Source organism: Notechis scutatus, chromosome 1 (genome assembly GCF_049901735.1).
Source record: "Notechis scutatus isolate UNSWTSFEM ecotype Mainland chromosome 1, rNotScu1.2, whole genome shotgun sequence".
NCBI lineage: Eukaryota > Metazoa > Chordata > Lepidosauria > Squamata > Elapidae > Notechis > Notechis scutatus.
Genome location: NC_142009.1, coordinates 68,459,203 through 68,471,627, shown reverse-complemented (window position 1 = coordinate 68,471,627; position 12,425 = coordinate 68,459,203). Strand labels below are relative to the sequence as shown.

Here is a 12,425-nt window from a genome sequence, read left to right as displayed (position 1 = left end):
GATCTCCCAAATGTTCATTAACATTCTAGAACAACGTGATTGTTTTAGATGCTTTAGAATACCTGATACTCGTATTTAACATGATATGCTAGATATTCATAAGAAACAGAAGATTTGACTAGTTAAGGGTTTTCAATGTTTTCTTTATCCCAGATCATGCAATCACTATGAAATGCTGTGTGTTAGTCTCACAATCAGACTTTAGCATTGTGGAATGTACTTTTTTTACAAGATCTTGGGAATCGCCAGTCAGGAAATTATCAGAGTCTTTCATGAAATATTTTCCTTTGGGTTCCAAGACTGAAAGGAACACCAAGCACTTCTGTACAAGAATCTACTATGTCTTGTTCTTATAAACAGTGTGGTTTTAGTGCTATTATTAAGGGAAAGAATAACAGGCAAATCATTCAGATACCTATAATAAATTGAGAGCTGCCCTCTGACTATCTCTGGTGGTGTCCAGAAGAACTTTAAATGTACATTGTGTGTGGCTAATTATCACTTTTTATGGCGCCTCTGCAAGACACTCTATTTACTGAATTGGGATAATCCATTTAAAATTCAAAATAGAACTGTCAGTCTCTCAAAGCATGGATGTATTATTACTACACTTAATTCAGTAAGATTTTGGCAGGCTTGGTTTTTAATCAGCAGTAATGGTCATCTTTTCTTCTCAGCTCTGCCCATCTCATATTGTTCCTCCCCGAACAAGTTGATGTAGGAGAGAAATCCTACAGTGATTTGTGTGCATTCATTGATATGCAGGAAGCTATTGTGAGATAAACCATACACTACACTAACATGGGAGTTAAAGATAGTAAGCACTGAAATAGAAAGCATGAGAAAAGCAAAAGAAATACAGCTAAATATACTTTACACGTATTGTATACTATTTTGTATATCTTTCCATTTCTTTCGTCTAGTTATCATTGCTTCCATGTTATCCATACATCACTACATATATTGTTCTTACCTTTCTCTTTTTCAGTATCTCTGCAATCTCTACAAACCACAATATTTTCCAGGGGTGGGATCCTACCAGCATAAAAACTGGTACGCTGCGTTTGCATGTGCAATACCTGTAAAACAACTTCTGCAAGCAATAACCATCTCCTGCTGAGACGCAGCACTCAGCTGTGACACGCAAAGCAACTAAGGTTGCTTTAGCAGGGAATAAAGGACAGCCTAGAGCCTGGGTGGGCAGGCGGGTCGGTCCACCTGAAGAAAAGAAGATCTTCGGTGTCAGCTGCTCTTCGGAGCTACTGGTGCTATAGAACCGGGTCAAACCAGTAGAATCCCACCCCTGATATTCTCCTTCCTCTCAATCTATTCACTCTTCCTCTGTGTGTTTGTTTCGTGATTTAATTTTCATTCATTGTCTTTAAAAACCAAACTACATTGACATACCTACTCATTTTGTCACTCATTTGTATTCAACTCTGAATTACCTACAATAATGGCTTGCTCTGACTTGTGGATCCTTTTGATTTGCTCTATGCTTCTGTTTAAACATGTTATTATTTTTGTGGCTTATTTTTCCTATACACATTTTCCAAATAATTATTTACCATGCAAATATATCACCTTGGAATGGAAAACATACATATATTGTGGGGGAGGGGGGAAATTTTCAATTTCCAAACATTAGAGGTGCTCAAAAGTTGTGACATGCCTTGGGATTATAAATATATTTTGGTTACTTTAATATAATCTAGATGTGCTTGGTAAGTAACTACATAAATATCATAACTTTTTAACATTCTGTTTGTTTCATTTTATATTAAAGTGTTGTGAACCCAATATACATTACTTTTCTGCCTGTCTCAAAAGAAAATTTAAAATGTTCCACTGGGCCTGAAAACAGGAGCATAGTTCAGAAACAACGAAGGCCCATTGTTTCAAACAAAGCTATAGCTTTTACTGTAAAGTAAAACATTTAGGTAAGATTGTTAAGATTAAAAGATACTTTCTGAACACTTTTGGTGACAGGATGTTCCAAGATTATTACACATGCCATATATTAAATGTATTATTGTAATATATTTAAAGACTGAGAATTCCAAGTATTGGAATGCTGCATTTTAAATATGATATCAACCCCCACTTTCTTTTCAATTGTGTCATCTCAAACTATGCTGTAATTCTATTATGTGGTTAGAGAATTCCTTATGTATCCTAGCACTAAACAAAAATACAACTACATTTTGGTCCTTTGTAATTTAATTTTGTTATTTTCCTTAGATCAGATACTACATTGATTCCTTCTTGCTTCAAAGTGCGTACAACTATCCTACCTAAGAAAGCCTTTGCAAATTATTACCTCTGATTTATTATTTTTCCTTCTTCCTAGCTTACCCAGATGACGGGTGACCATTATATTTTGAGCAACGTTGACACAAGAGACAGCTGGATGATAGCAATTGTGACTATATACGGCAGCTGATCTAGAAAGTATGTTAGGAAGTTTGCTGTCTGAAATAGAAGATAGTTCTTCCAGAGTTAGCTCCTAACATTACTTGAAATTTCTGCTGCAACATGTTTTTCAAGCCCAGATCAATATGATTTTTAATTCATCAATAAATCTTTTTCATTTAATTATCTCTCCCACCAAACAAAGCAGTTAGACATAAAACATATTTCATTCAGTCATTCACACAATTTGAATCCTAAATATTAACAGGACATATTGTCAAGAGGGATGGGGAATACCAAGAAGTTGTATCTGCCTTGGTTCCCACTCCTCATACAGATGACTCAAGCTGCCTCAAAAAAAATAATCAACTGATAGTGTTCAGTCCTTGGGATATGGAAAAGCACTTTACTTATGGTGGAAGAGAGAAAAAAAAGAAAAACCTGAGCCTGGATATAATATTTACTTATACTTTTGTTTTAAATGTTTTCTCCTTTGAATCTAAAAGAATACTGTTTTATTGCTTAATTCTGAAACCATTGCCCATTATTATTTGCTTTGTGTCTATTCTTAGATTCATACAGGATAAGAGTTCTCTTAAACCATTTTTAAAAAATTGATATTAAATATACAGTCATAAGCCCTACAGTAGAAGACTCACTTTATATTTGAAATACATAAGATGACTCTTAGATTTGGAAGAGAACCTACTAATACTATAGATGCATATAAAGTGAATTTGTTGACAGAACAATAGTGGAAGAACATGTTATGCAGAGGTGTACTGTACAAAAAATAGTTATCTGCTTTCCGAAGCAACCGTTTGTTCATCCTGTGTAATAAAATTCATCTGTTTCTTTTATTTCACCACTGAAACTGGTTTGATTGTAGATCTTGGAAGAAATACTTTAAATAGAAAAAGCCAGGGGAAATTGGTTCAAAACAGTCAAGTATTACCTTAAAACATGATTGAAAAAGGCTCTTAACCGAACATCATGAATTTTATAGAATGGTGGAATTCACTCATTGTCAATCTCTTTTCTTCGCCTCAGTAATGTTTTTCTTTGAAAGTTTAATTATGGTCGTTAATCTTTCCTTAAATATACTTTACTGAATAAACTCCAATTGGCTAGATGTCAGCCCCACCATGCAGACCAAATAAAAAAAATTAACTGTATAAGAAGGCTCAAGCTACTTTTATTATTATTGGCTACAATAACCGAATCTTGCAAGTCTGATAATGCTTTACTCCTCCCATCCCATACATATATGAATTAGGGAGGTGTTTGCCTGAGCTGCTTGTGCATATCTCTTTGTTTTGACCCAAAGGTGTTTTTTTTTCAAGAGGCAACTGGACTTTCTTGTTTTTCTTTGAAGACATTTTTCATACGAGAAGCAAGAAGATGAGAAGCGAAATGTCTTCAAGGAAAAACAAGAAAGTCCAGTTGCCTCTTGAAAAAAGCACTTTTGGGACAGCCATGACCTAGGTGACTAAGAATCTCCAGACTCCTTGTTTTGACTTAAACTATGTTTATTTCTTTCATAACCGATCTTTTCAAGGTTATCCTCCATACTGTGTATATACATTTATACAAAAATGTTGACCACAAAACAGGTATTATAAACTATACTAGCTGGCTCATGTGTAATACTATGTCAAAGAATCAATATCATAACTTTAAATCATTCATATAACCCAGTTATTAATACTTTGCTCAGTTTCTATTTATATAGAATTATCCATGGTGCCATTGTTGTGGGGGTCTTAGCTGCCTTCATTTACTACAAGGGTCTTCAAACTTGGCAAGCTTAAGATTTGTGGACTTCAACTTCCAGAATTCCTGAGCTAACATGACTGGAGGAGCAATTTGGGGGTTGAAGTCCACAAGTCTTAAAGCTGTCAAGTTTGAAGACCCCTGATTTAGCATGATTGTCCAGTCCAATCTATATTTAATTTTTTTTGCCTTTTTTTGCTAAGCCTGTTCCCAGCAGCCTTGAACTTAATCAGGACTATTGCAATGCAATCTATGCTATCTGTTTCTGAAGATATTATGGTATAGGAATATCAGCTATTGTAATGCAGAATTTAGCAATTTACTATTTAACAAGCTCTTTGATATATGTACCTTATCTCTTTGATAGACCCAAACTAGTTTTCTATCTATTCTTATATTTAAAACTCTGTGATTTAGGTTGGATTCAATATTTTATCTTATATTTCACCCTCCCCAGCAAGTCATAGGACCCAGAGATATCTATAGCCCTGCTCTAAATTTTATCATATGGACAAATACGATTGGCCCAGAAATCATTTGCCAATGCTATAGAACTCACTTTCTATACAATTAATTCAGCTTCATTTTTTTTAGCTCTTAGCAGGCAAGTAAAAACATATCCGTTTCAGTTTGCTTTTTATAATTGTCTAGTTTTTGTCCCATCCTATTTTAATTTTTCCCATCTGGTTTTCTTTATAATTACATGACTTTAGATGTTAGTATTTTACAAAGACAGCGAAAATCATGAAACACAACAATAAAAATATTTATAACTACAATACATCAATTCAATAGGCTACAAATAAGTGAAGGCAGAAGAACAAATTTTTAATGTTATAATAACAAACCTAAAGAGATTTCTTTTCTTTGTTTTAATAGTACCTCATTGTAAACATTGTGGTTTCAATATGCATCTTGGAGATGGGAGAAATTTACAGGAACCCCCTTTTTTAGCACTGTTCCAAACAAAATAGATGTTTTTCTCAAGGGTTCCCTCTCCTGGCTTTGTCTGGGTGAACAGTAAGAGTAGTTTAATTAAACCAGGGCAATTTTGCTTATGTGTTAGGTTTTCATCCTGACTTTCCTCTAAGATAGGGGTATCAAACTCAAGGCCCAGGGGCTGGATCTGGCCCAAGGGGTACTTAGATCTAGCCTGAGGAGCATCCCTAGAAACAGCAAAGGACCGGCCCGTGGTGCTATTCTGCCAGCGAAAACAGGCTCTCAAGCTCCATTTTGGGCTGTCACGGCCTCCTGCAAACCTTTGCCAGTGAAAATGGTGCTCTGTTTTCACTGGCAGAAGGTTGCAGGAGGCTATGGCAGCCAAAAATGGAGCTCGAGAGCCTGTTTTCGCTGACAGAGCACTTGGGCCAACACAGGCGTCCCCGACAGGCGTGACATCGAGCTGGCCACGGCCCCCAACCCCCCCCCCGAGGTCAAACACAACCCTGATGCAGCCCTCAATGGAGTTTGACACCCTGCTCTAAGAGATGTGCCCAAGGTAATGCACACAACTCTTCCTCCTCCAGTTTTTTCCCACAGTTACAACCTCATAAAGTAGGCTGAGACCTGCATTATATTTTATTTAGGGTTGTGATGGCGAACCTATGGCATGTGTGCCAGAAGTGGCTGCAGAGCCATTTCCCCCGGCACGCGAGAGCTCACCCAGAAGAGGCCCACTGCGCATGCATGCGCACCGCTGCCACCTGACAGCTGATTGTTGGGTATCTGGCATGCATGCACGTGCGGGGGGTACACGTTAGACACATGCACCTATGTAGAGATGCACAATGCACATTGGGGGTCGTACGCACATGCGCAGATGGATGGCACATGGGGTGATCGTGTGTGCATGCACAGATGCACAGCACATGGGGTGATTGTGCGCACGTGCGGGCGGCGCTGTGGGGGAATCGTGCACACATGGGCAGATGTGCAGCGCACGGCAAGAGGATCACACACGCGCAGACATGCAGCACACTGCAGGATTGGTGAGCATGTGCGGGGGGTGGGTGGGGGGCCCCAGCACGTATTGCTTTCTGCGTGCTGGGATGTGAGCGTGAGCGCAGAAGCGTGCGCGCAATTATCGGCACAGGAACCGAAAAAGGTTTGCCACCACTGATCTAGGGCTTCCATCTCATGGATGCATTACAGGTAGTCCATGACAGTTCATTTAGTGATCATTTGAAGTTACAGCACTGAAAAAAGTGACTTATGACCATTTTTCACACTTATGACCATTGCAGCATCCTCATGGTCATGTGATCAAAATTCAGACCCCTGGGAACTGATTTACATTTATGACCATTGTAGAGTCCTGGGATCATAGGATTGCCTGTTGTGACTACCTGACCAGCAAAGTCAATGGGGAAGCCGCATTCACTTAACATGTTACTAACTTAACTGCAGTGATTCTCTTAACAAATGTATCAAGGATGGTAGTAAAATGGGGCAAAACTCACTTAACAAATGTCTTACTTAGCAACAGAAATGTTGGGCTCAATTGAGATCCTACATTGAGGACTACCTATAATTATATAAGGGGGGGGGGGGGCGGGGGGGGGGGGGGGGGGGGGGGGGGGGGCGGGGGGTTGGGGGGGGGGGGGGGGCGATGGCTCTTCTTTTTTTTAAATAAGGCTCAATAAAAAAAAAAAAAAAAGGAAAAAAAGGGGGGGGAGGGGGGGGGGGGGGGGGGGGGAACAAAATAAAATATAGAGGGGAAGGGGGGGGGGTGCTTGTGCCCGGGGGGGGTTTTTTCTCCCGGGCATTCTAGTAAAAAAAAAAAGTTAACAAGAGAATGTGGGAAAACATGCATGCAGTTATAGCCAGTGAGTGGTCTTGTTTTGACCCAGCCTTAGCAGAAGAAACAGACTCCTTGTCACAAAAAAACCCTCATTTACCTTTTGTGAATTAATTGCATTCACCCACCAAAAAGTCCAGGCAAGAGTCCTTCAAAGAATTAAGTGCAGTAACAGAATGCCCTCCATTCCCTCAAATCATTAGAAATTGGAAAAAAAAAGTGTATGTGTGGGGGCACTGTGACATTACTTTATAATGAAATGTTTTACCTATCCATTAGCTATAATCTTATATTTAAAATGTAATTAATTCCAAAGGTTTTAACATGGTTAAATCACTCAGGAGTTTAATGGAGCGTGTGCTTTTTTTTATAGGCACACAAGAGCAATATTTATATATTTTTTCATTAGTTGTGCTATTTCCTTCACACATTAGTTATCTTATTCTCATTTTTTTTTTGTTTTTAGCCTTATTCATATTTTGAAAACAACTTAACAGTTATGATTGAAGTGTCCAATAAATTCCGACAAGAGCAATGAATCGATTACCAATATATGTATTTATAGAAATAAGATGATGTGATAATTTTCCAACAGTGCATAAACAGTAGTTGAATATGAATATATTATTCTTCCCTATTTCTGCAAAACACGCCAAATACTATACCAGAGCAACCATACTTTTAGAGTAAAAAAGTAATATATCCTGATAAATATCTTATTATGGAATTTTCCTTGCATGTTGCATTAGAATTAACCTCTGAGTTCCATTGCACTTATGCTCAATAAACTATAGGCCAGAATATACTTTTGGTATTACTTATTCTCACCTGTGAATTTTCCAAGGGTATCTAAACTAGATGAGGTCTCAAATAACAAAATGTGTTTGTGATGTAAACTCCAGCCTTTTTGTATTTATATCCTGGTGAAGAATCATGACACCTTGATACACATTTCATAATTTATATAAGGTATTTTATTAAATAATTCAATTAATGGTCTGTACATGAGAATTTTTGGTTTTGCAGGATTTATGTATCAGACAATGATTCATGTTTTTAGTACAGAACATAGCAATCAATTGTCAATCTCCAGATGAAATTAATTCCTGTCTTCAAACTGTGCTTTATTCTTTAACAGATACGCCGCTAAAAATTCAATAGGGTTTATAGGCCTGAAAAGAAAAAAGAAAAATAATAGCTATAAAATAAAAAGTTCTTTTGACTTCAATTAACTTGTGGAGTTAATATGAAATTAAAGCAATTCAAATTCATAATTGTTCATTGTAAATACTGAATCTATAGAACATATGATTTACTTTAAAAGAAAATACTTTGAATGTCATTCTAGATTGCCAAACATTTTATGATACAACCAGCCACTAAAGTATATGGAATAAATCATGATGTTACAGGCCTTGCTGATTTATTAATTTAAGTCAGAACTTCAATTTAATGTATAATTTGTGGTTTTGTTCTCACTTGATCATGAGTCAAAACATGTCAATGCAGCCATCTTAACAAATCAAAAATTCCTTGAGATTCCCAGACCTAGCAGAGTTTTTATATGGTTTTTAACATCAGTTTTCTCAACCGTTTTATCAAGAATATTGGTGATGTCTTTGATTTGTATTTAATATTTAAATATTGTATTAAGTATTAATATTTTATTATCTGTAAAGTCAAAAAGATATATCTTTTTCAGCTGAGGGCTGTGTGCTAGCTCTTTGAAATTCTTCTCTGGACAAGGAGAGGACTTGAGATTACCCACAAGTGCTCAAGACAGTTGCTCTTCATGAGAAGACTTCAAAATAGTGTTCTCTAGTGGGTTTAAAGGTCTGAGAAAGGAGGGAATAACCATCTTGTTCAAACAGTAATTGATGCCTTTACTTTCTTTTAAAATCACTCTGGAAATAGCTTGTTAACTGCTTTTCAGCTATTAGGAATCCTTGGATTGACAGGTTCTATAGTAGTGGGTGAATTTTCTTCAACGCTTAGTAAAAGATCCAGAAATTAATTTTAAGAGTATCTGCCTCTATAAATGGACCTTGTTTAAAAGACATTATGGAAAAGTATTACCTGACAAGATTGAGACTGATCTGAAAGCAAATTTAAAAATGACAGGCTGCAAGAACATGATAAAAGATACTACACTGGCCATATAAAAATACAGCTGATGCCTTAATTAAAAAAAATACAAACAAGAAATCAAGAGAGTGATCTGGATAATTTTATATATAAAACTTACCTCTCCTTTGCAAGGATTGCAAGGCCTTGTAATAAGATAGGGACAACTGTCTGATCCAGATATGCACGTGTAGGTAATGACTGAAGGTCCACTTTCTGCTTCGATGTTTTTTCTGCCCCCGTTTTCTCATTTTCCACTATCCGCTTAAAATTATAAACATATGCTTTGTGAAGATTTCTATCCCATCTCTAATTGAAATTCAAATTTCTTAATTAAATTACAGTTTCCAGGCATTCCTCTTGTGGTATTTAGAATGAGTAGGACCAAAAATGTGGAAGGTTAATCTCTAGCATTTTTGAGGTTTTAAGAAACAAATTTAGTGCCCTAAAATTTGGAGATCCATAAATCTCCCATGACAACCCAATTAAAACTTCTGAAGCCGCACCCAGGTGCCCTTCAAGTTGTAATATTCTTCTGAATGTTACAGAGCCCCAAGCAACAAAGCTGAACATACTCATGCCTTTATTCAATAAATTTATAGGGGTGATTGAAGTGTTCTACCAAAGTATACATATGAATATGCAAATGTATTCCAAAGACTTGGGTGGCCAATCCAGAATCCCATGGGTATACGACGCTTTAGAACTCCTTGAACTGTAACATCTGAAACTCATTACTGCAATTTTCTGGCATCAAGCAGAACTTAAAATAGGCTTAGCATAATTTCAAAAATATCATTAATGCATCATAAGCACTCCCAAGCAATTGGGGGGTGTGTGTGTCAGATTTTCATCTCTAACAATATATTAAGTATCTCTCTACCTAATTTGCACCATCACAAAGCAACCAACCAAAGCGTTTTGCAAGGCAATTATAAAAACTACTTCCATCAAAAACTTTTTTTAAAAAAATAACTCTAATAGACACCTCTCTAATTTTCAGTACAGTATCATAATCTCTGACCCAATATTCAATCAAATGTTCTAATACATAACATACATGAGGGTCCATTCAGCAACTTCATTCAATACCTTATCCGAAATTATATACCCAGAACAGTGTATCATTAATTTCAGTTAGAAATAATCCAATCTCAAATGTACCTCTACATTTTCCGTAAGGCCATATTCTGCATGTGGATTTTCTGGAACCTATAAAGCAATACATAAGCATAAAATAACAAGAAAGGAATATTTGTCTTTTTGGAAAATAAGAATGTTAAAGAATTATTATTACAGTTGCTGGTTTAAGCCTTACCTGTGGCTGTCCCTCGATAATCTGTTCGGTATCCATAATGTACAGAAGTTAAAATAGTCTGAGAACTTTTTTAAAAAAATAATTGATTATACAAGTTAATACATTGAAACATACAAGGATAGCATCCTGAACTTCAAAGGATATTTTGAGACAGGGCATTGTGCTACTCTCCCAGATTCCAAGTACCTTTTATATTAAGCCAGTAAAGCAAAACTTCTTAAGCATGCGATATTTAAAGTGATTTCACGGCTTCGATGGGGTTATCAAAATTACCCGGGGGCCATAGACTAAGGAGGAACTAATCCCAGAATTAGAAAGCCCGCGGATGAGATGTATATTTATTAATTCTAAAGGAAGCCCGATTGATTTCAAGTAAGCGGAGATCGGGTGGCAGCTTTTACTGGGCGCCCTCACAAAAAAGCCGGTTTTTATTTGCAGTTAAAATCAATCATGAAGGAAAGAAGTGGCTGCGGGATGTACCCTTGCCCTAAGGCTTCAAAGCGCCTGTATTCCTCTTATGGTACTTACCCTTCGTCAACTAAATTCGGTCCAAAGCTATAACTGGCAAGAAACGGCCCGTCGCGGAGCAACAAGGAAAACAACCGTCCGTTACAAGTCGTAAAAAGATATTGGTTGTCGTACAATGTTGTGCCATGGACTAGGAAGGATGTCGCACTTCACGGGCCACCGATTTTTTTTTTTTTTTTTTTTGCTTATTTGTGCGCCTGCGTAATAATGAAATGTCTCCTCCCCCAAGCGCTGCGCCGAGCGAGTGGAGGCTGTTGGGAAAATGGTTTGAGATGTGTGAAATGCGGGCTGTGCATCCTCGAAAGTAAAATGGTGTTTAGTCACATAATTGATCAGGGTTAAAGCATCCTTATTTTCAGACGTTTGCTATAAATTTGACAATCTACAGAAAAGAAGCTATCACCTAAAGACCTCGCCACGAAGCAGAATTGGGTTCTGAATTAAGTACGGATTCGGTTTTTTGCAATAGGCTTCTTTAACTTACAAGCATTCAGTGTTTTCCCTGCTTAGAAAAGCTCACATGGGAAAAGGTGGGGCTATCGGAACTGGGCAGCTAGAGTCCAGTCGACTTGACGTTTCCTGTATATTTGCTGTCTTCTAATGATAGTCTGGATTGTTGCATACCAGCTCTCCACATTGAAAATTTGAAGAGTCCTTATGTAGATTCTGACGTTTAGAGAGGCAATTTATGTGTTATAAATAAACAGCTTGATCCCGAATGAATTCTCAAATGCAAAATTACTGTAAAGTAACAACTTCTACTATCTTCATAAAATTATTACTTAGCACATTCCACTGTTCAGTGAGGTGCCAACTAGGAGGACACACTTATCAAATATAATTTAACTCATCAGCTCTTTTCTGCTGGCTGCAGAACCAGAATGGTACTTTTTGTCTTCAAAGGATAATTCATAGTTGAATTTTCTGGTAAGGAGAGCAGAAAGCAAGTTTCCAGCTTCTTTGGGTGGGTGGAGTAGGATTGATCATTGTATGAAATCCCTTGGAAAGAAAGAGTAGAGTTTTCTACTCCTTCCCTGATTTATTGCACAATTCAGAATATATCGGCACTAATATGTTGCAAGATTTGATAAACACTTTTTACTATTAAGCCACCATCACTTTATGCTTCTTGGAATGAGATTAATTACAACATATGATTGGGGACATGATCTCAAAAGTTGGAAGGAATGAGGATTTATTGTAGTTCTTTGATGCAACCTCCTATGAATTGCAGAAAATCCTAAGAAGCTTGTGCCTGCAGCATATGCTTGGTAAAATACGATACACTAAGCTGGAATCTATTTTACTTGATTTTAGTTTAGTGCATTGGATAGACTTGGCCAAATGAGATTTATTCATTGTAGCAAGCTTATTCGTTTTCAGCCTTTCAAGATAGGCCAGGTCCAGGAATACATAACAAGGAGTACTTTATTTTTATAGGACATAATAACAGTCTTGAAATCCTGCAAGAGT

General features: G+C 37.0%; 1 protein-coding gene across 2 annotated transcripts; it reads right to left on the bottom strand.

Annotated features, from left to right (window-relative positions):
• Positions 1 to 7,933: 7,933 nt before the first annotated feature.
• DPY30 (dpy-30 histone methyltransferase complex regulatory subunit) lies at positions 7,934 to 11,091 on the bottom strand. Of its 2 annotated transcripts, XM_087966921.1 has the most exons (5): positions 10,953 to 11,091; positions 10,425 to 10,482; positions 10,271 to 10,318; positions 9,228 to 9,370; positions 7,934 to 8,154 (listed from the first exon to the last, which is right to left on the bottom strand). In XM_087966921.1, exons 2-5 carry the CDS (start codon positions 10,458 to 10,460, stop codon positions 8,082 to 8,084), a joined length of 300 nt encoding a protein of 99 aa, XP_087823047.1. In that variant the 5' UTR covers positions 10,461 to 10,482; positions 10,953 to 11,091; the 3' UTR covers positions 7,934 to 8,081. The 2 variants fall into 2 exon arrangements, with proteins under 2 accessions (XP_087823047.1, XP_026525158.1); XM_026669373.2 differs by lacking the exon at positions 10,953 to 11,091 and having other exon boundaries at positions 10,425 to 10,589.
• Positions 11,092 to 12,425: the final 1,334 nt, after the last annotated feature.

Bases quoted from the DNA above. Each gene is read 5' to 3' on its own strand.
- DPY30 (XM_087966921.1), bottom strand. From the start codon at position 10,460: ATGGATACCGAACAGATTATCGAGGGACAGCCACAG. The intron at 9,371-10,270 runs GTACATTTGAGA...TATAATTTTAAG, and splicing joins GCCTTACGGAAAATGTAGAG to CGGATAGTGGAAAATGAGAA. The intron at 8,155-9,227 runs GTAAGTTTTATA...TTTTCTTTTCAG, and splicing joins GCAATCCTTGCAAAGGAGAG to GCCTATAAACCCTATTGAAT.